The sequence below is a fragment of the Cheilinus undulatus genome, linkage group 6 (genome assembly GCF_018320785.1).
Source record: "Cheilinus undulatus linkage group 6, ASM1832078v1, whole genome shotgun sequence".
In the NCBI taxonomy this organism is placed as follows: domain Eukaryota; kingdom Metazoa; phylum Chordata; class Actinopteri; order Labriformes; family Labridae; genus Cheilinus; species Cheilinus undulatus.
In genome coordinates this window covers 38,623,412-38,651,128 of record NC_054870.1, presented here as the reverse complement: position 1 = coordinate 38,651,128, position 27,717 = coordinate 38,623,412, and the positions used below count along the sequence as shown (strand labels likewise).

The 27,717-nt window shown below is 38.8% G+C and overlaps 1 protein-coding gene across 1 annotated transcript; it reads right to left on the bottom strand.

The window, feature by feature from the left end:
• golga7bb (golgin A7 family, member Bb) lies at positions 1 to 26,850 on the bottom strand. Its single transcript, XM_041790197.1, has 5 exons — positions 26,777 to 26,850; positions 16,148 to 16,273; positions 13,590 to 13,742; positions 3,230 to 3,331; positions 1 to 342 (listed from the first exon to the last, which is right to left on the bottom strand). Exons 1-5 carry the CDS (start codon positions 26,786 to 26,788, stop codon positions 259 to 261), a joined length of 477 nt encoding a protein of 158 aa, XP_041646131.1. The 5' UTR covers positions 26,789 to 26,850; the 3' UTR covers positions 1 to 258.
• Between the last annotated feature and the right edge of the window lie 867 nt (positions 26,851 to 27,717).

The window sequence follows — 27,717 nt, the reverse complement described above, 5'->3', positions numbered from 1 at the left end:
TATTCCCTCATAGACTTTCTGGATGTTGGTTTATGAAGACTTCTGCTGTTTAGTGTGGGTTTCTGTTTAAATTCAGTGTGTTTGTGTATGCCAGCTCCTTTTCTCCAGTTGGCAGGAAGTGTGAATGCTGTAGATCACCTCCTCGCCTTGTTCTCACTCCTCTTAGAACCTGGTGCTCTCATGTTTCAGCATGCGGATGTTGGTGAGAGTCCCGCTGCCCCTGTGGTGGTACCCATAAGCCTGGCGCTGCCCCTCCAGTCATCGAGCACTGCCTGCCGACGACATGGTGCTGCTGGGACTGGAGCTGCCTGAGCCCCTGTCTTCAAACACGCTGATCTCTAGCTGATGACACAGAGGGAGTCAAGGATCATCATGGCAGAGAGAGCTTTAAAACACAAGACTGAGAAAGTTCTTCAAGTTTCACACTCCATTTTTCATCCTAGAGTTCTGTTTTCTGAACGTTTGGCTGAACGTCAATCTCATGAGCACTTGGAGAGATCAGTAAATGGCTTGAATATTTTCTCCTTCTCCCTCTGGTATCCTGTTGCCTCTCAGTGGATTCTGCTTATTTCTCAACCTGTACTCATCTCCAAGGAGTTCCAGTTACAAAAACATCTTGTTTGGCTGTGATAAAACCAAACATGTTGATTAGAAATGTTTTTATCATCTGGAGCAGCTCATAAAACACTGAAAATATGCGTCTATGCTCAAACTAAATGTTTGAATTCATTCACTGACTCCTCGAAATCAATGTGAAACAGGATAGCAGAAGTCATTCTGTTTGCTTCAGGCTGTGTTTGCAAACAAGATGTACCATCTGCTGGGGCCTTATGGGTAGAGTCATTCTAATGCCAGTTCAAGCAAAGCAAAGGCCTCCACACTGCCTATCTTGACTTGTATTATACAAATAAGCTCACCAGTATGCAACAGTTAGACAAAGCATTAGCCTCCATAAGAATTAAGCAGAAATGTAGCTGTTTCAAGAAAGTTATAAAAAAAAATCCAACTACATTTGGATTTTTTTATCTGAATATGACGGCAATAAAACATCTTTAACTAACAGAAAACACTATCTACCCCTAGCTAAAAGTAGTTTAAGTGGTGTCTGATGCAGACTTCGCCACCAAACAGAGAGGGGAAAGTCCTCTGTTGCATGCTTCCTTGGGTGCACTGATTGTTATCCAATGTCTCATGGTAAATTAAGCATGAAAATAAGAGCTTCCCAAACTCAAAGTGATCTAAACAGGACAGCAGCTCTTTTTATCCTCTCTCTCTTTCTGTGTCTATTAAAACTAAACTTTGTCCTAACTTCTAACCCCTCCATTTATCAAAATCAAGATCATACTTAAACAGCAACAATGGAAATACTTGACTACATCACAATGTGAACCAGATTTAATCTCATAATGTCGTATAAAACTACACATGAAGTACATCAACATGGAGAGTATAAAGCAGGGGTCATCAACATTTGTACGTGGGACAAATTTTGTTTTTAAAAGACACTTATAGGGGGCAGACTTTCAAATAAAGTAATCAACATACTATTGTATTATTATTATTTATATTTCCTTCAATTTTTAGGCATTAACAATAAGATCAGCCCCTGCTGCCTGTAACACAGTCACCCACAAGAAGGTAAAGAAGATATTTTAGCACCATATTGCTGGGGTTGACACATTGCCCATTACTGGGTTTGACACCACTATGCGGTGTCCTGACTAGTGGGAAACATGTACAAGAAACAGATCTTTTCCTTTACCTTTAAGGCATGGAAATTGTGCTCTCCAAGAGCTTAAAGTGGAGAGTTACAAAAAACCTGCAGATTTAATGAGGACTTGAATGATGAGTATGTATAATAACAGGTGGGTTTCTGTCAAAATAGGTCAAATGTAAGTCATTCCTTAAGAACCCAAAAACTGCTGGCAGTCTATGGGCGTGTAACCAGGGGTCAAAAGAAATGCAGAGGAGCTTGACCTTGACTGCCCTCCAACGCCCTCTCCAGCCCCAGGTTGTAGCACATCAGGCCCTGTGATGAATCCTTAGCACCCTACATGCCTAAAACTTACACACATGACCATATATATATATTATTGCTCACTGGTCGCAAAGTTGACTCTCAATTCTGATGCTATTTAGTGCTTCTCTTCTTAGAGAGATCTGTAAGCAGAGAAGCACAAGGTTTTATCCCTGTAAAAAATAATTATAATGTTGTAAAAGAAGTGACAAATGTTCCTGTATTTTTAGGGGCAACTGTCAGTCCCCGGCCGTGAGAACCACCTTAACTTTTCTTCCCTTCTGGTGCCCTTGCTGAAGATCCTACAAAGATTGAAAGCAGGACCACTCTCTGTACAAGAATTCATTAATTGTTTCTTGGAAATTGAAAACATTTTCATGGTTCTGGCTGAGAGATCATACAAATAATGAAAACAACTGATAAAAGTAAGACACATGCATTTATGGGTCTTCAGGAGAAATTTGTCTTTACTTTAGTTTTCACAAACAGGGAGCATATTGTGAAGAGCTGTGCTGACTAATAAGTGTTGGAAATATGTTGGCCCTCTGACTTGGAGCCAGTTCTTTCAGCCAGTCTGGGCCAGGCCTGTGTGATGGTCTACTGGACACATACTCTCTCTCATGAGAAACCTCTGTTGGCATCATAAAAACTTAGCAACTCAACTTTGATGGAAAGTAGGATAAGCGGCGTGAAGATTTACAGATGTTTGAGAGATTGTGATAGAAAATCATATTTTGTAACAATTAAACAAAACAAATGGCCTTGGCCAGTAAAAACTCTCAAAGTAAATAAACACCTTAGACTTCTGATTCATCACAATGAGCTGTTTCTTTCACCCTTTTTAAAAGGACATTGACAAAGCATGAAGGCTTTTTTTCAGCCCTGCCCTGCTTTATATTTTCTCCAGGGAACAACAGCTGGCCAATGAGCAGCTCCTCTGACACAGCTGGAGTTTAAGTTCTTTGTTCAAGGGCACCTTAATAGTGTTTTATAGAGAGGAGGAGGTATTTCTTATTCATTAATTCAACACAGATGCATCTAACCAGTTCAAGTGATACCCACTAGTAACTTCAAAGTCTTACAGTCTGGTTTCCTGAAGCTCTAAACTAGTGCTACCCCAAACACTCTTCCTCTGCAAGTATCTGGGCCTTATCTACAACTATTTATTAAAAACTTGAAAAGAGAGAACAGCAGCAGATGGCAAAAGGATACAACCCTCATTCCTCTCTCTATGGGGTCTGTGAGCAGCAGACCTCTGGGAGCATAGATCTTCTCATTCTGCTCCTGGATATAGCTTGATATCTTCTTCAGCACCTGGAATAAAACAGGAACATAAAGATGGGTTAGAAGATGACTTGGAGACAATTGGAGATATAAGCCACTTGCATCTGACCCTCATATTTACTCCTATCCTGTATTCCATGTAGTGCACACTTTGTAGGCATAAAGTTAAGAAAGCTTGAAATGTCCATATCAGATGCCTGCCAAAAATTTTCGAAAGAGTAAAAATAGCCTTTCGAGAGCAGCATCTCATTTGCAATAGAAGCATTGAATGGGCAAGGGCTAATGCTTGCAAACAACAGTTTGAAGCATGATCCCACTTACTGGTGACTTTTATCCTAATACAATGTTGAAAACAGAATGCTCATAAATGCATCTTTGTGTAGTCTTTACATTCTAATGAAACAATAAACTATGTATGTGGACATCTATGTAGGTATCAAGGCCTTTGTAAGATTTAAAATCACTGCTTGTGTGCAGAGAAATGACTCTTTTAGTCCAATCTTCACAAATTTCCATGCTTGTGGTGAATTATTTTATTTGGCAGAGATATGTGCATGAAGTAGGCTCATTTGATCATATACTTTCTCTTACTTTAAATCCTCCTAAATACACCTAGAATAGAATTTTCTAGTGGAATGCACTGTAGAAGCCCGCTGTTATGAAGGAAATGTTTACAGCAGTGTTAATTTTGGCAGCTATTTTTTAATTTTAGTCTTAGTTTTAGTCTTTGGATGAAATGTCTTTTAGTTTCAGTCCCATTTTAGTCATTTCTATCCTTTTTAGTTTTAGTCCATTAAAAGTCCTCATATTTTAGTCTTTACTTTTAGTCCAAGCATCTATTTTCTTGCCTAAACCTGTTACCAAGTCATGGTACTGTGTTCTATGCACTCTGCCAAACCTGGGGTCCCTGCTTTCTACAACTGAGAGGCAGAGCAGCTATAGGTGCACTGTTTTTTGACAGATTTACCCACAGTGGAAAAATATCACAGATTTTGAATGTCCAATGAAAACTACAAAACATTTTAGTCTAGTTTTAGTCATCTTGACAAAAACTAAACTTACTTTTTGTCAGTTTTAGTCATCACAGAACTATTTTGTTAGTCTTAGTCTAGTTTTTGTCATGAAAAAAAAGGCTGTTGATGAACATTTTTAGTCATAGTTTTAGTAAATGAAATTAATACTGGTTTACAGGACCTATACATGCAAACAATTTATTTATGTGTCATTTATCTATTAGTTTGCACATATGTTACACATTAATTATTTCAATATGTTGGTACATCTTTCACAAGGAAAGAGTAAAAAACAAAATACAGGATTGTTCAGATGAGGTAGAAACCCCAAGGAGGGCCTAAAGTTAAACCTCACCATATTCAACTACTTACAACAACTATATGTTAATATTTTCATAAATAATATAAAACTTTAATCAATAAAAATGTAAAAAAAGGACATAATTAAAGGAATTGTAATGGTTTGTGGGATGTGTTGTCATGTCACCCTGGGATAAAATATGTATACAGTCCTGTAACTCTGTAACTCTAATCAACTGTTTAGTAGTCACAAGTATTTAAGTAGCTATAGCTGGCTTAGTGTCTGGATCAAACACCTGAAATAAGGGAAATTTACTTCAAGAACCTGAGCAGCCAAAAAAATGGGCAATATATATGAGGTCTGATAAAACAGATTGTAGTAAAACAGAGTGTGATAAAAAGGTGAATTTGAAATACGAGCAGAGCCTGTGGTCAAGCTGAAAATAATTTCAACAACAACCAACGGGAGATCCATTATCTGCATATTAGTTGCCAAAGTGCAGGTTGCATGGATTGTAAATCCAAAAGAGGGTAACTGTTGGCATAACATCCTGGTTGGAAAAAATGAAAAATGGAAGAAACAATTTTGTGGTCTTCTGTGCATAATCAGAATGAAGCATGTGATATATATTATTTTTTAGTCATTGCCTGTCTTTATTTTTCCTGAAGATTACAGTCTAAACTCAAGTAATTCCATTATACTCAAAGTTATTTTTATACATAGATCCAAGCCACTTATGTCAAGCGAGGCTGTATGAATTGAATTACTAGAACTGACGAGCCGGAGCTTTTCTCTTTTTGAAGTTTTCCATTTGGAGGCTTTGGTTGCTAATTCCAAACATGGCTGTCTCAGGCTAAATGTCATGCCTTGGTTAAATGTCTGGGCCATTTAGAGGCACATGAAAAAGTGAGGTGGATGGTTTATTTAGATTAAATTGGAACAGAATTCATTTCTCAGTTGTGCAAGTGTGTAATGCATCAACTGTGCAATACCCCCTCAGAGCAGCAGTGGAGTGAAGCTAAGCACCAAGAACAAACTCTGCCTTTCTGCACACAAACTCAGCAAGCATTACAACTACACACACAGTTTACTCTGGAGGTTTGAAGAGTGTTTATTAAAACTAAAGCACTGTGATGTTGTCCCAGGTTGCAGCCGATAGCAACCAAATGACTGCTGACTGATGGCTGGTGATGCTAAATAGTCAGATGTTCGCCAAAGTGGCATCATTAGAGAAGCTTATTCAGCCTCAGCTATGCCTCTGTGGACACCAACAGTGCTGATGTGCCATGCCTCTCCTAAAGTCTGCCTAACCGTGTCAATCAGTCTAACCACGCTCCAATGGGACTCACTCAGAGAGCTGTCAGCAGGAGAACAGGAAAGCTCTTCTGCTTATCTCTGTCTACGCATAAAACAAACAAACAAAAAGACCAATGTCACATAAATGGAAAATTACAAGACTTTTATACAACATATATGTTAAATATTGTGCAATGGAATGTATATCTAATTTGAGTTATTTCCACTGGTTATGGCTCTATTTGATACAAATATCTGTATAAGGACAATGGAAGCAAAATTTTACCTTCAGCATCATGACTGTCAGTTACTTTCATTATTATTTTTTCATTCTGTCAAAGTGATTAATAGCCTTCAGACTGATGGTAGCTTTGTTTCCTTTTTTCAATTTGTGATGAGTGAAGGGATGAGACATATCATTTGTCAAACAAGACAAAATCTTTTCAAAACCAAAAACCCTCACATTTAAAATCTTTCTCAAATCCTTTTATTTTGCAGGTCTGTTACTTTAGTTGGTTTTGCATTTGAAAGCTCTGAGGCAGGTTTCTAGAATTAAGTCATTATGGGAACGTAACATGAGGTGTGAATTTCTACAGCTGAGATAAACAAACAAACAAAAAAAAACCCCTGAAGAGTCAGCACTCAGAAAAGTCCTTGTGGGTTGTTTTTATTACCGAGTTTGTGGTATTCTTCAGAGTTGAAGACCGCAAGTGGAAATACATTTGTTGTGGCTTGGACACTGCCTAGCCAAGTAATAAAACAACCCTAAAGGACATATCTGAGTGCTGACTCTTCAGTTTTTATAAGTCTTTTTTAGTCGTGCACTTTAGAAGTTTAATTGTTGGAGTGTGCTCCTTTCTTTATTTGCCTACTTTACAACTGAGATTAAGACATCAAGGTTATTAAGATACAGATATATTGTAACTTGGGTTGTCAAAATTCTTCATTTTTTCAACATCATATGTTTTGAAACACTACACTTGCTACACATTTAAATGATAGGTATAGACTTTATAGCAGCAAATTTATACATCGTATATATAGATTATATGAGTAGGACAGTATAATCCGGTTCGTAATTGGTTATATATTTAATAGGGCTGTCGAGATTCATTCAGTTAATCGCGATAAACATAGGTCCACAATTAATGCACTATTTTTTTTTATCGCAGTTAATCTTACACTCTATTGTCCCTTTTAAAACACTTTGGTTAAGCCACGTCAGCACCTCCCTGCAGCTACAGTGATGTAAAGTAAGTCTACAACTGCTCCTTAATGTCTTATTTAACTTTAAAAAACTTACAGTCAGCTCGGTGGATAATTTAGGAGTCATCTGAACCTTGTACAATCAAACATTTTTCTTTTTACTGTTCTCTTATTTCCTTTAAGATTCATAACAGGTTCTTTTTTTCGATGCTTGAGTGGTTCTGTGTGCACTCTGCAATCATTTTTGTATTTCTACATGTTCTCTTGAAGCTTACAGATACGAAACAAATGTTGCAATACCACATTTAGCCATTGGAGCAACGTTAAGCAGTGTTGCCAAAAGTTAAAGCCAGAGCAGCAAACCACAATGAAGAAGAGTCATTTGAAAATGAAAGGAAACAAAAGGAAATATTACAGACTACAGAATACATGACGTTAGATCACATGGGCCCTGGTGGCATCCATCCATTCATCCATCCAAGCAACCACCCTGTCTGTCCATCTGTCTGTCTGAATTCAAGATTCAAAGATAAGAAGTACCTATGAGGGTAAACAGAAGACTCCACATTCCAAAGATAAAATTAAGTCATAGTAACACAAAATTTTAATTTCAGAGGATCTATTTATTTATCCGTTGATTTGTTAGGGACACTACATAAGCACTGCTGCATAAAAGACTTCTAGCCATGGCTAATTTGCAGTCCTTGCCCCTGGTTAGGCTTTTAAGAAATGACACACATGATACAACAGAATAAAATGGACATAAAAGACTAACAATGGCAGTAGACATAAATGAACAACCACAAAGATGCATAAAAACAGCAACAGCAAGACAGACATTAACATGCAGCCACATACATGTATACATGGGTGCCTGTTTAGCTCAGCAGGTAGAGCAGGTACCCATATAAAGAAGCTGTAGTCCTCACTGCACTGTGCGTAGATTTGAATCATAACCTGCTGTTTGGTGCATGGATTCCCCATTCTCCCACCGCATAACTCCTCTCTTTCTTTGCCTGTCCTATCTAATAACGGCATGAACCTCCCAAAATAATCTGAAAAATAGTTCAAAGGTTGTCCTGACAGAATACATTAAAACAAAATGTCATTGATCATATCAGATCATTATATTTTTAAAGTGCATCATCTTGTGTTAGCTCTTTTAAGTAGTGCTGTAGCTGCAGGGGGTAAAATGTAGAGTTTCTACAGTGTTCTGTTAGGAGCAAAAAGCAACAAAATTCTACCTTTAGGGTGCATTAAATGTTTTTAGTATGCTTTATTTGGGATATAACAACTTTTGTGTGATTTCCTAAACTTAACTCATTCAACATGAAGAGGCTTGCATCCACTTCTCAGAGTTCATTCAAGGTAAGCAGAGCACCCTCTGTCTTCAGAGATTAAAACAATAGAGAGTGAGCAACACACTGAGCAGTACTCCTCCAGGAGGTCAGAGGCCTGTTACAGCTGCAGGCACAGCTGCTAAATAGTGACCCCTGCTAGTGGAGACTAAACCACAGAAGAATACTTCTTTCTATCTCCAATTGTAAGAGACAGAGGAGACTTTTGAAATGAAATGTCTGGATAATGTTACAATCAGACAAGAAGTTCCTCAGTGTAAAGCAATTTAAGAGGCCGTTAAAAGGAAGTGGTTTGCTTCGATGCGCCGCTTTGAATCAGTCAGATCTATGCCAAGTAAGCAGAACACAATCAGCATTTGGCTTGGAACAGTGACAGTGTATGAAGAAATTCCTTTATACAATACAAACAGTGTCTTTTGTTAAAAACTCCATCAAAGGGAACCAAATATCGCAGAGAGGAAGCAGAGACTCACAGAGCAGAGCCCTGACTAATGGGGTTATTGTTGTGCAAGGAAAAAGGCCAAACGTTTGGCTGCTAGCAAGCTCTGAGGGCAGCTCAATCCTCTTCAGCGTAACAATATGACAGTCAAGTACACAAGCTGTGCCTCAGTTCTGCTGACATTTGTGTGTGCTTGCCCCCCTGGGAGCGAGCGCACAAGCTTTGTGAGTGTGTGTGCATTTCAGCTAAGAAGCAAAGGTGTCACTGTCTCTTTCACATGCATGTCTCAGGTTTGTAATCATCTGCTAGAATGAGAGGTTTCACGCCAGAAAATGCAACATAGAGGTACAAATGTGTTTATACATATGCTTGAGTGGAGCTATAACCTCTTGTGAATAATAGAAGAAGGAAATAGGAGGTAGGCACATGCTATTGCGTGAGGGAAGCTTTACGAATGCTTTGTGCGCATGGATCTGTTCTGACATGCTGGGAGCAATCAGTGTCCTTTGATAGGGTGAGATATAAGCATCAAGGCTCGGGGTGCTCCACTGAATCTGCACACAGGTCCATGCTCACTAGTGTGTGCAAACAGCATCAACTTGGGTGGGTGTATTTGATCATCGTCAGTCACAATGTCATTCAGCCAAGATGTGAGTCAGTTAAACAGGTAAATAAACAGCTCTCCTGTGGGGCTGATAGCATCTCAACTCTCAATGGAGCAGCACCCAGCTGACAGAGAGATGAAAGGAGCCTTAGATTGGGACATTTCTGCATGGCTTCAACACAGCAATAAGTCCTTTTGTGCCTCTTGGTTAAGGTCCCAGTCCCTCTGTGCTGATTTGATAATGGAATGTTTGCAAAATGCAACAAGAGCAGGGAGATGAAGGTTGTGGGTGACAGATATCAGAACAATGAGGCATGCTGGGACTTCACGCTACACTTTAGTTTCATCTACACTGGTAGGTACCCAAGTAGTCACAAAGCAAATTATCTGACTCAGTGTGAGTCTCTGTGTATGTGATTGTGTAATGTGTGCCTCTGTTCTTGCACAATCTTGCAGTACAGTCATGCAAAAGGTTGAACCACCTGTCTTCTCTGAACACGGACATCTTTGTTGTGTTTTAGGCAAATGTGGTGTTACAGTTGGCATGCCATACCCACCAGTGCACAGGTGTGGGCTTCAGAGTGGGTTTTTATCTCTTGTTTTTTGGCTCAGCTGCCCTGTGTGTTCTGACCTCAGAGACCCATTGTGCATTGCAAAAAACACAATTGAGTGCTGTTGTGTGAGAAGGCCTGCATCCTAAAAATTTTGAAAAAATATATCTAGAAGATAGGCATTTGAGTTTCTAAAAGCAGCTTTATATGAATCATGAATGAGCTTTAAGTAACTTGTCTGTGGGTTTTACAGTTCTCTTTTTGTATGAAGCCTGGCACACAGTGAAAGATTTTAAGATCTTAACTGATTTGACAATGCAAGAGACCCCACACATGATGACAAAGACAGATTTTATAGTTAAGTTCTTATAATGTGTGGTGTGCAATGAGACCACCAACACAGCACAACACACACTAACAGATTCATTCACCAACAGCCAGTCTCCATTCTCAAAACCCGAAATCCAGATCAGGTTCTTGTTTTTTCAGATTGTTTGTGGTGTTTTACACAGCACATTGTATAAATGCAGGTCAATGATTTCTGACATCCATTTAACGTCATGCTTCCCATTTACTATCATCGCCAACCTTCTATCAAACAAGTGAGATTTTAAATCTCAAGATGTTTTCCTGAACCTTCAGTGAGACATTAAAGCCATATAAACATACAGTGTCTATATAAAGTATTCACCCCCTTGGATGTTTTAACTTTTTATTGATTTTATAAATCAATCATGGTCAACATAGTTTGGCTTTTTTAATCCAAAAAACTGCAATTTTACTTCTTCTTTGCAAAACTGCTCAAGCTCTGCCAGGTTGCACAGGGATTGGGCTTGATCAGCCCTTTTCAAGTCCAGCCACAAATTCTCTTTTGGATTGAGGTCTGTGCTTTGACTCGGCCCCTCCAGAACATTCACCTTGCCGTTTTAAAACCATTTCTGTGTAGCTTTCACTGATTGATTTGGGTCATTGTCTTGCTGGAAAATAAATCTTCTCCTAAGCTGTAGTTCTCTTGCAGACTGAATAAGATTGTCCTAGAAGATTTTCCTATATTCAACCCTCTGCCTTTTCAAGCCATCCAGGGCCAGCTGCCAAGAAGCATCCCTACAGCATGATGTTGCCATCACAGTGCTTTACAGTGGGGATGGTGTGTTTGTGGTGATGTGCAGTGTTGGGTGTCTGCCAAATACTGTCTGATGGCCAAAAAGCACCATTTTGGTGTCATCAGACCACAGAACTATCTTCCACTTGAACATGAAGTCTCCCACATTAATTTTGGTGAACTCTAATCAAGATTTAATGAGTATTCTTCAACAGTGGCTTTCTCTTTTCCACTCTCCCATAAAGCTTTGACTGGTGAAGAATCTGGGCAACAGTTGTTGTATTCAGAGTCTCTCAGCTAATGAAGCTTGTAAGTCCTTCAGAGTAGTCATAGGAGTCTTGGTGGCCTCTCTCACTACTCTCCTTCTTGCATGGTCTCTCAGTTTGAGAGGACGGCCTGATCTAGGCAGATTTACACATGCACCATATTCCTTCTGTGTCATATTATAGATTTCCAGGGGGATGTTCAGTGCCTTGGAATTTGTTTTGCCTTCATACCCTGACTTAAACTTGTCAATAACCTTTTCTCTGAGTTGTTTGGAGCAGTATTTTGTCTTCATGGTGTAATGGTAGCCAGGAATACTGATTAACAAGTGACTGGACCTTCCAGACACAGGCGTCTTTATACTACAATCACTTGAGACACATTCACTGCACTCAGGTAATCCCCATTTCACTGATTGTGAGACTGCTAGAACCAATTGGTAGGGAATATGTATGCAATCACTTATTTTAGAACACATATTTTTGTTTAATTGACTTCATACCATAGAAATCTGTTTTCACTTTGACATTAAAAGGATTTGTTTTACTTTTTGTAAATGAAAAGCAAAATTTTATTGACCGTGATTGATTTATAAAATCGGTAAAAGGGTAAAACATCCCTTGGGGGATCAAGCTTTTGCCATCACTGCCCCCACCCTCTGGAACTCAACCCCCCCCCCCATCAGAAATTCTGACTCTCTGATATTTCAAACAATCACTCAAAACTTACCTGTTTAACAATGCATATGACTCTTAACCGTTCATGTTTTTCCTCGTCCCATTTGTGTTGTGTTTTTGTTTTAGTTTGTTCTGTAAAGTGTCTTTGAGTTTCCTAGAAAAGCACTATATAAGTCTGATTAATTATTATTATTATTATTATTATTATTTCCATTTGCGTTTTTTTACAGTGACATGCTAAAATGGCTTCCATGAGAACCTACATGTTTAAAGACTAGAAGCAAGGAGAATAATCTGGCTCATTACACTGCAAAAGTGAAATCCTACTAAGTGTATTTTAGGGATTGGCGTTCGGAAGAAAGCTGCCAACTCGAGCATCTATAATGTTAACGATCAATTAATTGATTATTCATTATGTATGCATAAAAACATACATACATGGGCATATACAGTATATATATGTATAACATTTCCCTATACAACAAAAACAGGTAACTAATGAGTGTTTTTCTCAATGATTTATTTATTTTCACCCTTTGAAAGCCTAGAGCTCTTAAACATAAAGAAGGCATGCTCTATTGTATTACCTATTGAGGGGATGCGCAAAAAATATGCAAGCATCTCAAAAAACTATTCAAACCCCAAAATAACCACAACAAAAAATAGCCTTAGTTGGCTGCCATTTTTTTCACAAAATAAAGTTAGAAGGAATCCAAAGTCAATAGCCCATCATATAACAGAGAGCGGGCCTCATAAAAAACAACAACAAACGAACAAAAACAAATGTATCTAAATGTGACAAAATTTATTTTAAGCCACACTGACATGACAAATCCTGATAAATATCTTATGTCAAGATTTCCCAGGCCTGAATTGCTTGTAATAAATGCACATGTAGTTATGGGACAAGCCATTTTGCTTGTAAATTGTCTTGAAATTAAATTAACTTTTCAAATTAGTTAAGTATTAGTAACTTAATTAGTTCCCTCTGAATTGTAGACCCTCAGGTCAAATTTGCTTGCCCCATTAGCAGTCTGGCAAATAACTACTAATGATCAAGCCTGATATTTTGTGATTTATATCTTGAAATCATCTGTTTATTTGGACTTGTCATGTGAGTTCAATCTGTTTGAGTAGAAAATAAGCAACTAAGAAAGAAGCAGGTAAATATGAGAGTCACGCTTGCTGCTTCCCAGCACATTTGAGTTTTTATGCTAGGCTGGCTCTGTTTTCCTGCAGAATGCAAAATATGAGAGTGCTAAAATCTCATCCAGCTCTGAAAAGGAAATAAACAAACCCCCACAACCCCCCAAAAAAGGGAACAAGTCTGGTTGTATTTCTCATGCACAGGCATCACTGCATAATATGTAAAACCTTTTTGTATTGGTGAATATTCATTCCAGAATATTCATTCATTCTATGTGATACATAGTTATTGCGTGTGTTAGCATGTAGGTAGTTGCGTGCTTGTGATTACCTTTTCATAGCGCGTCTCCATGCAGAGAAAGATGATATACGCTGTTGCACATGCCAGACATCCCTCCAGGTACGACTGGCCTCCAATTTTTTCAGCCTCCACATAGTAAGAGTTCAAGGTCTTCACCGTTTCCTCCAGTAAGGTTCGCTCAATCTACTTACAGACACAAACACATGTCCAGGTAGAGATATGGAGGCATGCACAGAAACTCATACATGATAAGGGCTGAAGGAGTGAAAAGAGCTCTGGCATCAGTGTGGGAGAAAGCTGTTCACTTTAATACAGCCTGCCAAACATACCAGCTGCATTCTGCTCAACCCAAAACATTCCTTCTTGGTCAAACAACTCAGAAACACACTTCATCTGCAGAGTATGAAGAAACTTGATACTTAAATGAAAAATTAGACAAAAGTTGTGTCAGAAATGTGCAGCAGTATGAATGTCTGACAGAGACCAATTTTAGTGAAATGTAGATTTTAAAGAATGTTTTCTTCTGGCCCTCTTTGACTGACTCCCTCTGTGCTTCTTTTTCGCTCTGTGTGTGTGGTCTGTCTGCTTTGGATGCTAATTTCTAGAAAAACTTAAAACAAAAAAAAAAAACCCTATAAAACACCTCCACAGATGCCGATACATCAAGGCAAAAAGAGCAAATTTGCACCTCAAATAAAAAGCACATTCCCTCCCAGTGCCCAAATTAAGTGTGAAAATAAAAGCACTGGGGTTTCTTCTTTGCTTTTTCTATCTTCAGACAGCAAACAGAATACATTGAATATAATTTAAATAAAGATGTAAAGCTTATGTAGTTATTCTGTGCTTGTCTGCTGAGTTAGAACTTAGAGGTCATACTGCAAAATCTGCCTCCATCTGCATACGTTTTCGAGTATCAAAGAACATTTTCGTGTTACTTCACTCAAGTAGAGTTTTAAAGGTACCTTAATAAAAGGAAAGTATGAATATTCTGCTGCCGGGTACAATCAATCAAAACAATAACAAAAGATGACACAAGGACATGCACCTCTCAACTCCGCCCACCTCTACCCACCTCCACTACTTCATGTTTTGGATTGTGAACACTATTCAACTAAAATTTCACTTCATTGGGAATATTTACTTAACTGTAAAACACTGCTTTTATTTGATGTATGAATTTTACATACTGAGGGAAAGGCTGTTTAAAATTGGCCTTCCTTGTTCCCACTGCAAGCTAGTTACAAGGCTGTCTAGGATCATTCAGATTACAAGCCAGGAAGGGAACGTTTAACAGCTTCTCTCTTTTGATTTGTGAAATACATTAATGAATCCAAAACAGTGGTTAAGTGTTTAACAAATATATCTTTTGGAGTGCACTTTCTTTGAAATTAAAAAAAAAAATCAGTGAGAACTGGGGTGGGTGGAATAGGGAAAGGTACTGCATCTCTATTCAACTTGGAAATATCTAACAGGACAACGTTAAAATGGAGTTTGGGGATGGGGGTATGGAGTTAGCTGTTAAAGGGGAAGCTCGGACGAAAGAGGTACGCATGGCAGAGAATAAACATGATCCGTCTCAAGGAAGTAGCACAATACACAAAGGAGATACTGCAACTGAATTGCTACTCCAGCAGTAGTTCAGACTTACTTAGTCTTAGAAATGGACTGTTAGAATTCTGAAAACTAAGGATTCTTCTGGCTTTGAAAACTGTTGGGAATAATTGGGTTAATGTAAGTACTCAGCTACATATACAGTGCTTAAAAAATTTATTAGACCACCCTAACCCTAACCAAAGTGAGGTTTATGACACAGCTGCCCTAAATTAACAGCATTGGTAATTACCAAAACCATGATTTATGTTTCTGCAATGGTTAATACACCAATATGTAGAAGCTCTTTAACCCAAATGAAATTTTTTATGCTAAAATATAATTATTTTTGTTATCCATGAATTTTCAAATTTACTGATTTACAAAAAAAAAAAGAAAAAATAGTAAAGCACATTAATATTTATTGATTAATATGTCAAATTATAGTTATTTACTTGCATTCCTGAACAGAAAAATTAGTTTTAGTGGTTGGATGTTGTGCTTGATTAATTTCTGACTTCTCAGAGAAGCCCAGTGAGCCAGCTCAAATTTGGGTGAATTCAGTTTGAAATCCCTCATTCCTGTTCAAAATGGTAAAACGTCAAGAGCTGAACCCAGGCTACCTGCTATGACGACAACAACCTTTATACATGGGGCATGTGAATATAACCACTAGAATACCGGGACCCCTTCTTTTACTTTTATGATCAGAAGTGTTAACTCCTCCTTTATGTATACTTCTGCTTCAGTAAATGATGTGTGCATTTGACACCTCTGAATGTGTTTCTACATATTTGTGTGAATCTCCCTGCACAAATACCCATCAATCACATACATTCGATCTGGGATGCACCTTTGTTGTGATGCTATTTAGCTATATTGTATCATCACAGTCTCAGTCTTGTAGATTGTGAAAGTTGCTTTAGGTGATTTGGGATTTTGCCGACAAGTTACTGTTGCTTTGCTGTGTTTAAGTGAGTGTCTGTGTTTGTGCTCACCCTGTTGTCGAGCTCTGAGGGGAACTTGTTCTGAAAGCGGCACACGGTTCCCTCACTGTAGTCTCTCTGTATGAATACCTTCGTTACTAGAGATGCATTGTGCCTCAGCTCCTGCAGGTTATGGAACTAAGCAGAGAAATAAGAGAAAGCGAACAGGTTATATAAATAAAAAAATGCACATTTTTGTTCTTGTTGGTACAGAAAAGCAGTTTTGTTGAAGGGTATATTTTGGCTCCATAATGGATACTGAATACTGTAAATTTTCTTTACACAGAAGTCCAGTCTGAGCAAAAATCATCTCACTAATTGTTTCTGACAATTTTTCGCCCTTTTGCACAGATTCTGCTAATATTCTGCTCAGTCAGACTTGAGTTCAGGGATATCTAATTACTGAATCATATTCATTTAAAATCAACTTGTCAGCAGAAGTATTAAGTTATCTTAAATGTCTGACATGTCCAAGACTTCTCTTCTGCACTGGTGCAAGAGGGCTCACAGAGAGGGTGTTGTACCAAATTACTACATCAACAGCAGCACAGTCCTAGTTAGTGCTCTCAATGCATTCCTCCTACATCAACAGGCCCAATAGCGGTAATAACAAGCACTTTAAAAGACTCCTCTTCACAGCACTTTGGTGCTGAGTGCTGTGTTTTACACCCAAACAGGCTTCCCCTGAGGAGAAAACAGCAGCAAGCAAGTGGGCCAGTGTAACTTGTCCCCTGCTGCTCTAAATTACTCCACTCAAGAGGACGGCAATTAGAGATGGAGTGGGAGCGTGGAGGGAGATTAAGACACGAACAAAAAGGGGAAGGAAAATACAGTGAGAGGCATGAAGCTCTGTTTTAAAGCCTATATACAAATCTGGATTTTACTAAATGAGAGCAGCATTTGCACAGTTGTCTTTTCACATTAATATTTACTCACTTGTATTTTCGTTTAGTATCATCACAAAAGTTTGGCGTGCGATTAGGGCTGCAAAATTAATCACAGCATTACTATAACAATATAGGTATTCTGAATTGATCACAGTAAAACAAAAAATGTTTTATGATTACAAACAAAGCTCTCTTACTTAGTGTTTATAGATGTTTCACACTGGATGGACCTACAGTTGCAAGAATAAGTATGTGAACCCTCTGGGATTTCTTGGATTTCTGCATAAATTGGTCAGAAAATGTGTTCTGATCTACATCTAAGTCACAACAATAAACAAACCCAGTCTGCTTAAACTAATACCACACAAAAAATGATATGTTTTCATGTTTTTATTGAACAAAACATGTAAAACATTCACAGTGCAGGGTGGAAAAAGTATGTGAGCCTCTTGATTTAATAACTGGTTGACCCTCCTTTGGCAGCAATAACCTCAACCAAACATTTTCTGTAGTTGCAGATCAGACCTGAACAACGGTCAGGAGGAATTTTGGACCATTCCTCTTCACAAAACTGTTTCAGTTCAGCAGTGTTCTTGGGATGTCCGGTGTGAATCGCTCTCTTGATGTCATGCCACAGCATCTCAATCGGGTTGAGGTCAGGACTCTGACTGGGCCACTCCAGAAGGCGTATTTTCTTCTGTTGAAGCCATTCTGTTGTTGATTTACTTCTATGCTTTGGGTCGTGGTCCTGTTGCATCACCCATCCTCTGTTAAGCTTCAGTTGGTGCACAGATGGTCTTATGTTTTCCTGTAAAATGTCTTGATAAACTTGGGAATTCATTTTTCCATCAATGACAGCAATCCGTCCAGGCCCTGAGGCAGCAAAGCAGCCCCAAACCATGATGGCCCCTCCACCATATTTCACAGTTGGGATGAGGTTTTGATGTTGGTGTGCTGTGCCTTTTTTTTCTCCACACATAGCATTGTGTGTTCCTTCCAAACAACTCAATTTTGGTTTCATCTGTCCACAGAATATTTTGCCAGTAGTGCTGTGGAACATCCAGGTGCTCTTTTGCAAACTTCAAACGTGCAGAAATGTTTTTTTTGGACAGCAGTGGTTTCCTCCGTGGTGTCCTCCCATGAACTCCATTCTTGTTTAATGTTTTACTTATTGTAGATTTGTCAACACAAATGTTAGCATGTGCCAGAGATTTCTGTAAGTCTTTAGCTGACACTCTGGGATTCTTCTTCACCTCATTGAGCATTCTGCACTGTGCTCTTGCAGTCGTCTTTACAGGACGACCACGCCTAGGGAGAGTAGCAACAGTGCTGAACTTTCTCCATTTGTAGACAGTCTGTCTTACCGTGGACACATGAACATTAAGGCTTTTAGAGATACTTTTGTAACCCTTTCCAGCTTCATGCAAGTCAACAATTCTTGATCGTAGGTCTTCTGAGAGCTCTTTTGTGCCAGGCATGGTTCACATCAGGCAATGCTTCTTGAGAACAGCAAACTCAAAACTGGTGTGTGTTTTTTATAGGGCAGGGCAGCAATCTCATCAAACTGATTGGACTCCAGGTTGGCTGACTCCTGGCTCTAATTAGCTCTTGGAGTAGTCATTAGCCTAGGGGTTCACATACTTTTTCCACCATGTACTGTGAATGTTTAGCTACATGTTTTGTTCACTAAAAAACCATGAAAACATAGGCTATCATTTTCTGTGCGATATTAGTTTAAGCAGACTGTGTCTGTCTATTGTTGTGACTTAGATGAAGATCAGAACACATTTTCTGACCAATTTATGCAGAAATCCAAGAAATCCCAAAAGGGTTCACAGACTTTTTCTTGCGACTGTATGAGTATAATGATGATGCTTTTTATACAAGTTTAATTGAGCAGATGAGGCTCAGGTCAGTACATTGCTGAAGCATACAGCTAAAGCTGCACAGAAATGGTTTAACGACAACAAGGTGAATGTTGTGGAGTGACCAAGTCAAAACCCAGACCACACCTGGCAGAGCTTGAGCAGTTTAGCAAAGAAGAATGTCTTTAAACTGCAGTGTCCAGAAGTGAAAGCCTTATTGAACACAGACTCAGTGCTGTGACTGCAGCCAAAGGTGCATCTACTAAATACTGAGTTAAGGGGGGTGAATATTTATGCATTCACATATTTTACCTTACTTATTTTTATTTAATTGAAATTGCTTTGTAGTAATCTGTTTTCATGTTGACATTAAAGAGTTTTTGGTAACATTTACTTTGTCAAAAAAAGCAAAATTACATTGACCATTTTTATCTTAAAAATCAAAAAGGGTAAAACATCCAAGGGGGTGAATTTTTTTATAATCAAAGTACAGCATGACTAATTGAACCCTATTTATTTGCTGCACTTAAGATTTTTATTGCAATATTGACCAATGGAATCACATATTGCATTTTGTCCCCTTGAAGTCCCACCGGCCTACCTCCTTCAGCAGTGTTGTTATTATGATTACAGCAAGCAGGCGTTCTGGCTATGAGGTTACCTGAATGTACAGTATAAGCCCATGAGAGTCATTTCTATGTGAGCAGATATAGTACAGTGCCAGGCTTTCATCTCTATATAGGGTATATCACGCACAACCAGGAATAACATCCAAGCTGCTATATTTGTCAGCTAAAAGCCAAACTCATCTCACAGGTACTGGATCTCTCTCTCTTCCAGAGCTTTTTATATCCTCTCCCCCCACCCCTCCTCTCTCTGCACTATCTTCAGGCCATCATGATGAACAACAAGTCACTCTATAAATAGAAGCAATTATCAGCACATGATCGAGCATCTAATCCAAGTTAGAATCAGATGGCCAAGAGTCAGGTTCATTAAGATATCATCTATGAAAGTGTGAGGTGCAGCAGCACCAGGGCTGTATGAACCTTAATTTCAGAGTTTAGGACCAATAAGATGCTTCTTTTTAGAGCAACACACAGAGGAAAAATACTCTTTTTTCAGGTAACCCATTTTCAATTTTCACTTGAGTGCATCTGGTTTACTTAGTATAATAGATATATGCAGAAATAATTTTCATTGTCCAAATGCAAAGCTCAACTCTCAAAATGTTCATACTTAGAAGTTTAGTAAAAAAGGGAAGGAGAGAACAGAAATGGAAAGAAGAGACTGAGAGTAGAATGGATAAAAAGCACCAGTAATTTTAAAAAATAGAAAAAAAAGACTTAACATGCCAGGAAAATGGGGGAAAATTAGATATAGACATGGGAAAGGAAAAGGGAAAGAGTAGGAAAAAATGATTTACAAAAAAAAAAAAAAATAAGGAATCCACCAAAGAAAGGACCACATGAAAAAGAAAAGGAGGAAGACAGAGGAAAGCTGATGTTGAAGCTGATGTGGGTTAGTGAGACTTGGTGGGTTCTGGTCTGATATTGACCTACTAATCTAGGCCTTATACTATGATGCTCTGTCTCTTCAGGGAAGGGTGAGATTTTTATTTAACCTTCATCCAACCAGGTTAGTCCCACTGAGATCAGAAATCTCTTTTCCAGGGAGACCAGGATGTCTGTGAAGCTGCCAGTCAACCCTGAGCTCATTTACTTTGTTGAAAGCAGGCTCTCAGAGGATCTCCTTCATTGAACTGAATCTCAAACTTTGGTTCCAGAGGTTAAAACAGATCGAGGTGATGCGGTGTCTGTTTTAAAGTTAAACAGTCAGTATGTTTACATGCCTTTAAAATTGGTCAAATTATTAAAGTATTGTGTTAGTCTGACTAAAACTGGACTTTTAAAACGTATTTAAGCATGTCAGTCCAACTGAATTATAAATCAAATTTCTACTAGCTAACTACTATCAAATTTTAGAATAGCACACCTAGATAATGCATTTCGAGACTGATTTTTCTCTTGTACATCAGTGCTAATATCTGCAGCTATTTTAAATCTAGCTTTAGCCTTACCATTAAAATTCTCACTCGTTTTAGACACTTTTTAAACACACCCTTGATCAGAGAATCTGTTTCCCAAATGAAGTGTTTATATGAAGTATTTCTACCTAGATCAGGCATTTATTCTGATTACAAGTTACCCATGTAAACATAGCTACTGTCCACAGGTGAGGAGAGCAAAGCACAGTGTACGAAATGGACAAAGCCATTCATGTTTTCCATGTTATCCATGTGTTTAACACACAACTGGTCAGCTTGTTATCCTGTTAGAACAGGGAGAAGGTCCACCACCAACTGAAAAGGGGCTTGTTGCTACTTACTGTAGCTGAGGTGGACATGCTCCTTTCAGTATAAAGATGCTCTGATACCATTTTTGTGTTGGGTATCAGCCGATACCGAGTACTGATCCAATACCGGTGTGAACTTTCTGGACTGACTGTGCAGATTATTTTAGACCTATATTTGACTTAGAACATGTCTCAACAAATAGAATCAGGGCATCCATGATTAAATTTCCCGTTACATTTCCCATTTTTATAATGTGCCAGTGGAAGCAGAGTCCTACAGTCATGGACAATAGTATTGGCACCCCTGGAAAATACACCATGTCTCCCAGAAACTGTTATAATTACAAATGTTGATATACACATGTTTATTTCATTTATGTGCATTGGAACAACACAGAAACAGAAGAAAAAAGCCAAAATTGACATAATTTGGGCTTTTCTTTTTAATAAAATAAACATGTGTGTACCAAAAACATTTGTAATTGCAACAATTTCTGGGAGACGTGTATTTTCTGGAAAAATTCCAGGGGCGCCAATACTTTCGTCCATGACTGTATATGATTTGTTCTTTCCTGCAACTTAATATGAATTAAACACTCCACTAAACCCTCTTCTAGTATCTCTTTCTGATTCAAATGAAAGCTTGTATCCATTTAAACATCACTCACAACATCTAAAGTCCTCCCACATCTGTCCTGTTTTATACTCGTGGACTTCTTGAAATATTTCTTTAGTCACGCATTGTTGATGTTACTGGCAGAGTGGGCTTGTCAGTGTTCATTTGAGCCTTTAAGATAAATGTTTTCTGTTGGCAGAGTGCTGCTGTTTACTTTCCTGGTTGGGAGAGCAAGGATCACATCCAGTCTATCTATTACTGTTTCTAAATATAGCACATGAGCAGACAGCAATGTTAAAGTGTCATAGAGATCACATAGGACTCTATTAAGAAGCCCTGCTTGTTGCTGCGCTGTCTGACATTTCACCACCCACACAGTTGTCTTTCTAGTTAAGTTTTGAATTGTTTGCACATTTTAAAAACAGAGATGGATGGAATAAATAAAAGAGAGAATAAGTTACAGAAGGAGACTTATCACAAGTTTAGACAAACATGATAGCATCGCAAAGATTAAAAAAGGAGCAACAAGCAGACTTAAATACAAACAGGATCTTGCTCAAGTCAACACAACCATTTGGATATCTCCAAAGTTTATAGTAATACAATCTGGAATAATAGTCTTTGGACTGGAGTTGCAGGGGTTTGCAGTTGTAGCGTGATAAAATTATGGAGACTTTAAGAAGGAAAAAAAATATGCAACAACCTCCAGTGTCAAAAGGCAAAAATCTGAGAAAAAAAAAAGCCAATGCAGAAGTGCAATAAAGCTGCACCTGAAGCTTGATGCAAAAGCCTAACAGGTCCATTTTACAAGCTTTCTTATATGTTAGTTTTAAACAGCAGAAATAAATAAACATAGCCTTTCATGAAGTCTAACAGTTTTTTATGATAATGGCTGTGGCTGATCTGACTGTTCGGCAGCTGTTTGTTAGAAGTCTTAAGGCCTGCCTCAGCGCCACCTCTTTGCCCATTCTTAGGTAAATGTAAAGTTAGTTTGTCTGCCTTTCCAATATGGCGACCATCATGGATGGGCTTCAAAACTCTGCTTCAGAAACCAATGGCTGACCTCACTGAGACTAATGTATGTCCATGTTCAAATGGGCTACAGTAAAAAAAACGTGTGCAAAGTCTGTTAATCTAACAGTAGGACAATGCTCTAATAAGTCTAAATATTTTCATCAAGTCTAAGATCCTGTATCATAATAGGGATTCAATCAAGCAGCAACATCTAGGTTGAAAAATGAATTCAATGGGGAAGTGTAGAAATATGCAGTATACTGTATAGTGTAACGTGTAAACTGTATTGTAGTAATACAATCACTGCAACAATGATTTTACAGACATCATGACTTTTAAAACAAAGACAAAAAGTATGACAAGTCATGTCTCACCATCTGCTTCACCTGTAAAAAGAGATTAAAGATGTACAATGTCATTGGAATGAAATCAGTATCATCAGATATTAGCTTCTGAAGTTCAATTTTGTTATTGGCAGATATGTAAATTTCTGCTGATATGTACAGCCAATATACCAGCCCTACATAATGGCAGCATTTATCATATATAAGGCTTAAATGTTGGAAAATATGTGCAGCTGTACTATTGGGTATAGGGGCTCCATGCACTCAAAGAGGTGCAATGTGAGCCCCAAACAATTTAACAGAAGCCCCAAATGTAATAATGTTAGCAGACTGTCAACTTTCTCTCCCCTCTGAGCTTTGCTTGACTCTGCCTCCCTTCGTTTAACTTCGTAAGACCCTGCCTGCACATGTGAGGACATTATATTAACATAGTTTTTTTAGATTATTGTCCAAAATGTCCAATGAATGTCCAAGATGTCCATTGGGAGATTTGTGGACATCATTTTAGGTCAAAACATTATCCTGTTCAAAGACAAGGCTGAGGTCTTCACTATCAGCTCTTAGTTATTCCGAATAAGTGGGAGAAACTAAAAGTGCATTCTAATAAACAGAAGGGTCTCAGAAGGTTAAGACACAGTACAGATGAAAGCTGAGCATTAAAAATGCAGTAGTGGTAGTCCCACAGCTGCACCCCAGACTTAAGATCTGAAGCCTAAATCAAGGCCAAACTCATCATGAACAGTATTACAGGACTGTTAGTATAAATCTTACATTTTCCACATTATTAAAGAAGTCTGTTGAAAGCAAAGACTGTTGTTACATTTTCAAAAATTAGAAGACTATTGCAATATCACTTTGAACTGCTCCTTTGTAGAGCTTCTTATAAGGTATAGGCCTAGTTTTTGTCACACACAGTTACAGTGTATTAGGTGAATATCAATATTCAGTATGTTTATGTCTGTATGGTGGAGGGGCAAAGCGCTAAAAATGTTCTTTTTTATTTTCTGGCAGCAGACGTTTGGAAACCACTGGTTAAGAGTAAGTTTTGGCATGATGGACCATCCTAAAAAATTCCAGAGGTGCACAAAAGTTTTAAAGAATATTCTATCAATGAAAAAACACTGGCAACGCAGACAAACCTGATTACCTCAACTCTGCTGAGTCATTTTCAATCAAATCTGTAAGATAAGCGCTAATGCATCTCAAACCTGTTGGTAACTGATTAAAAGCACATCTTGTAATGATTTTTTCTCTGTTATTTCCTACACTCCCCTTTCCCCATGGTGGTTGGATCCATCCAGCTTGGATCTGTAGGTCTGTTTGACTATTATTGCTCTGACATGTTTCCTACTTTAGTCACTCCAGCTTAAGGAACGCATAACGACAACACGGGTGAGTGCTGCCAGTGGGCAGCAGCTGCAAAGGGCACACACACAATTACAGCACGCACAGTGAATGCACTCAAAGTTAGATGTTTCTTTCCCCTTCCTTTTTCTTACTGTCAGTTCTCTCTTTTCAACTCTTTGTAATATAACTGGTTTTCTGCCACTGGGACCAGAGTTAGTAATGTTCACTGCCAAGCTGAGGTACCCAGAGGTCTATAAATCATTGAGATTACACAGTGTTGACTAAACAGTCAAATTTCCTGACATTTAGATGGAAGATTAGTGACTGTGGGGACAATGCTGGAAGAGGAAATTTATTTTGGATATAAGTGGTGTGTTGTTTAAGGAGTGGGCTAATCCTGTGCCAACGTCTGAGATGATTCCTGAGCTTCCACACATTATTCATCAACAGAGTCATACTCCAACTAAAGCTAGCTTTTATACTGAGAAGAAGGAAGAAAGATCTGGCAGGGAGTGGATGTGCAGGATCCAGAGAGCGATCACACTGCACAAACAGTCAGCAGTATGAGCAGATTACTTGGTCACTTAACATTTGCTGAGTCTGCATTCAATAAACATCACAGGATGAGCTTTCATATTAAAGGAGACAGGGGGAGAGAGCAACAGAGTGAGCGACAGATGGATAAAGGCATGAACAGGAAGCAAACTGTGCCGCTCATCTCATACTCCAATCACTGACGGTTACAAACTGCAGCAGCCTGTCAGCATTAAATATGCCATGGATAATTGATGGACCTTGGACATAAAATCTGTCCTGCTTCCACACACTCTACGTGTTTCTGTGAGAGTGCATGTATGTGTGCGTGTAAAATTGATGGGGCTTGGACAGGGATACTGGCAGCTCACCAGAGGAAAATCAGGGTTGCTCTGCCAATGCCTTGCAGGCTGTGGAAGAAAAAAAGAACTCACAAATCCTGCCTGGCACTCTATCTGCTGCACCTTTACCTGATGCACCAATATGCTTGAATTAAAGGACCACTCACTCATAAATTGGATGCTTTCATGTGCATCCAAATACACATATAAGCACACATGGACTGTATGAATCCAGCTGGATGCATACTTTGAATGCATGAATCCCCAAAACTTGCACCACACTTAAAAACTGACTGCTATACCGTAACTGATGCTTTGATTACAACTTCAATCATTCACAAATTAGATACCTTGGATTTCATTTTGCACCCAAATACACATATAAATGCTCAGATGCTGTATGAGTTTAACTGCAAGCATATTTTGCATGCATGAGAGTCTCCAAACTTGCTCCAAAGTTAATAGCTGTCTCCTCTGCTGATATCATTATTATGGTAACTAAGGCAGTAATGGCTTCAGCATTATGGTGACATCGCCAAGGACACATAGAGGGGGGTGAGGGAGAGGTGCTGCTGGCCTGAGAGCCCACAGGCATTACTGAGGCTAAGAATACATTAGCAACACTGTTGATGCTAAAGGAACTAGAAAACTGCACTATGTGAGACTACCTCACTCACAGCACTCTGTCTCACAGAGCTCTGTGAAGTTCCTAATCATGCTAATTACATTTATAACAGGCATGAAGAGTCCCCAGGGAGAACAGTATGGAGAAAACAGCTCATTTGAGAGACAAGGACTAAGCCTTGTCAAGCTAATTTAACAGTATGACAGAGAGAGGGAGAGTGTCCCTGTCCATGGTGCTGACTGCTCCCTCTTCATCATCACTCTCATTAGTCTCCTGAGCTTTGCCCAGGCTCAGTGTGCTCTTTCTACATGACTTTAGTCCAGTGTTCTCACTAGAAATAGCATTGGAAAGTATAAAAGGGGAGAGAAGAGGACAAAAATGTCTACGTGGTGATATGTGCCCGCAGTAACAGCTCATAAACAATGCTGAAAGTAAGTCAAGCTCCTGAATGAGAAACATTTCCTTGCCTGAGAAGACGTTACGTGACACTCTGCGACAGTTTTAGCAAGAAACAATGTTAACTCGACTGATAAATGGTGACATTTGGCATAACTACAGTAAACTCCACTTGCTGGAGGTTCAGTAAACAAGACATACACTTAACACTGCGCTTCTCGGGCTGCAGTTCCTCAATAAACAGGTGCGGACTCGTGTTTCGGTTTTTGTTGACATAATATGAGCAGAAAAGGCAGCGGAAGGTTCAAATTTCTTACCTCTGTCGCCATATTGAAGTTAACAAGATGAAGAATATGCCCCGTGCCGATATCGACTACCGTTTGCTCGTGCTGTGTGGGACAACGCGACTACACAGCTTGGCAGGGAAACTGGAGGCACGAGGGAGCGTGTACCAGCGTATGCGTGTGCGAGCTTACGCGCGCGCCTGCCAGCGTTATCGCTGGACTATGAGAGAGGGACATGCTAATTATTGGGGATTTCCTTCCCTTTTAAAGCTAAGAATAATTAGCTTCAAGATTAGGCATTCAATGTCATTTGAAAAAAGTACTGGGAAGATTTATTTTAGTTTGTTGTTTGTTGTCTTTATGTCTTTTATTATTATACAATTTTATTGAGAAGATAAATAATTCAAAAGTGCACCAGTTTCAGTCTCTTTTCTGTCAGTCTAGCCTAGAATGACGACCAAACATTCACTCAAAGTCTTTAAAATCTGCTTCTTTAGGCATGGATACGTGGATCTTCGGTATACGTATATATCCTTTAGAAATATTTTAGTACAACACAACTTAATTTTGAGCTGTCTAAGGATAATGACTTATCTTGAGGGATAAATAACTTGAGTGAAAGTTGTACCAAAGCAACTGCATGCTGCTTCTTCAGCACCATAAGTTCCCCAAAGTGTTCTTCCGATGCCCACGAGATTAAGATTAGATCATAAGTCCCAAGGGAAATATTACAGTGAATCACTTGTTACCGTCAGCATTTAGTCAGGCTTTTCTTCTCATAAAATGCCTGTGTACATATTCAGCCAGTGCTGTGTAGTCATCCTGTAGGTGTTCACTGCGGCCAACACTGATATCCTTTAAAGGCAGGTTGGTTCTGGTGCAAAGCGGTCATGCAGCGATGACTCACACTGGAGCCCATATGTTTAATGCACCATTAGAAAAAGCTCATATTAAACATTTATCACAGCCCACTT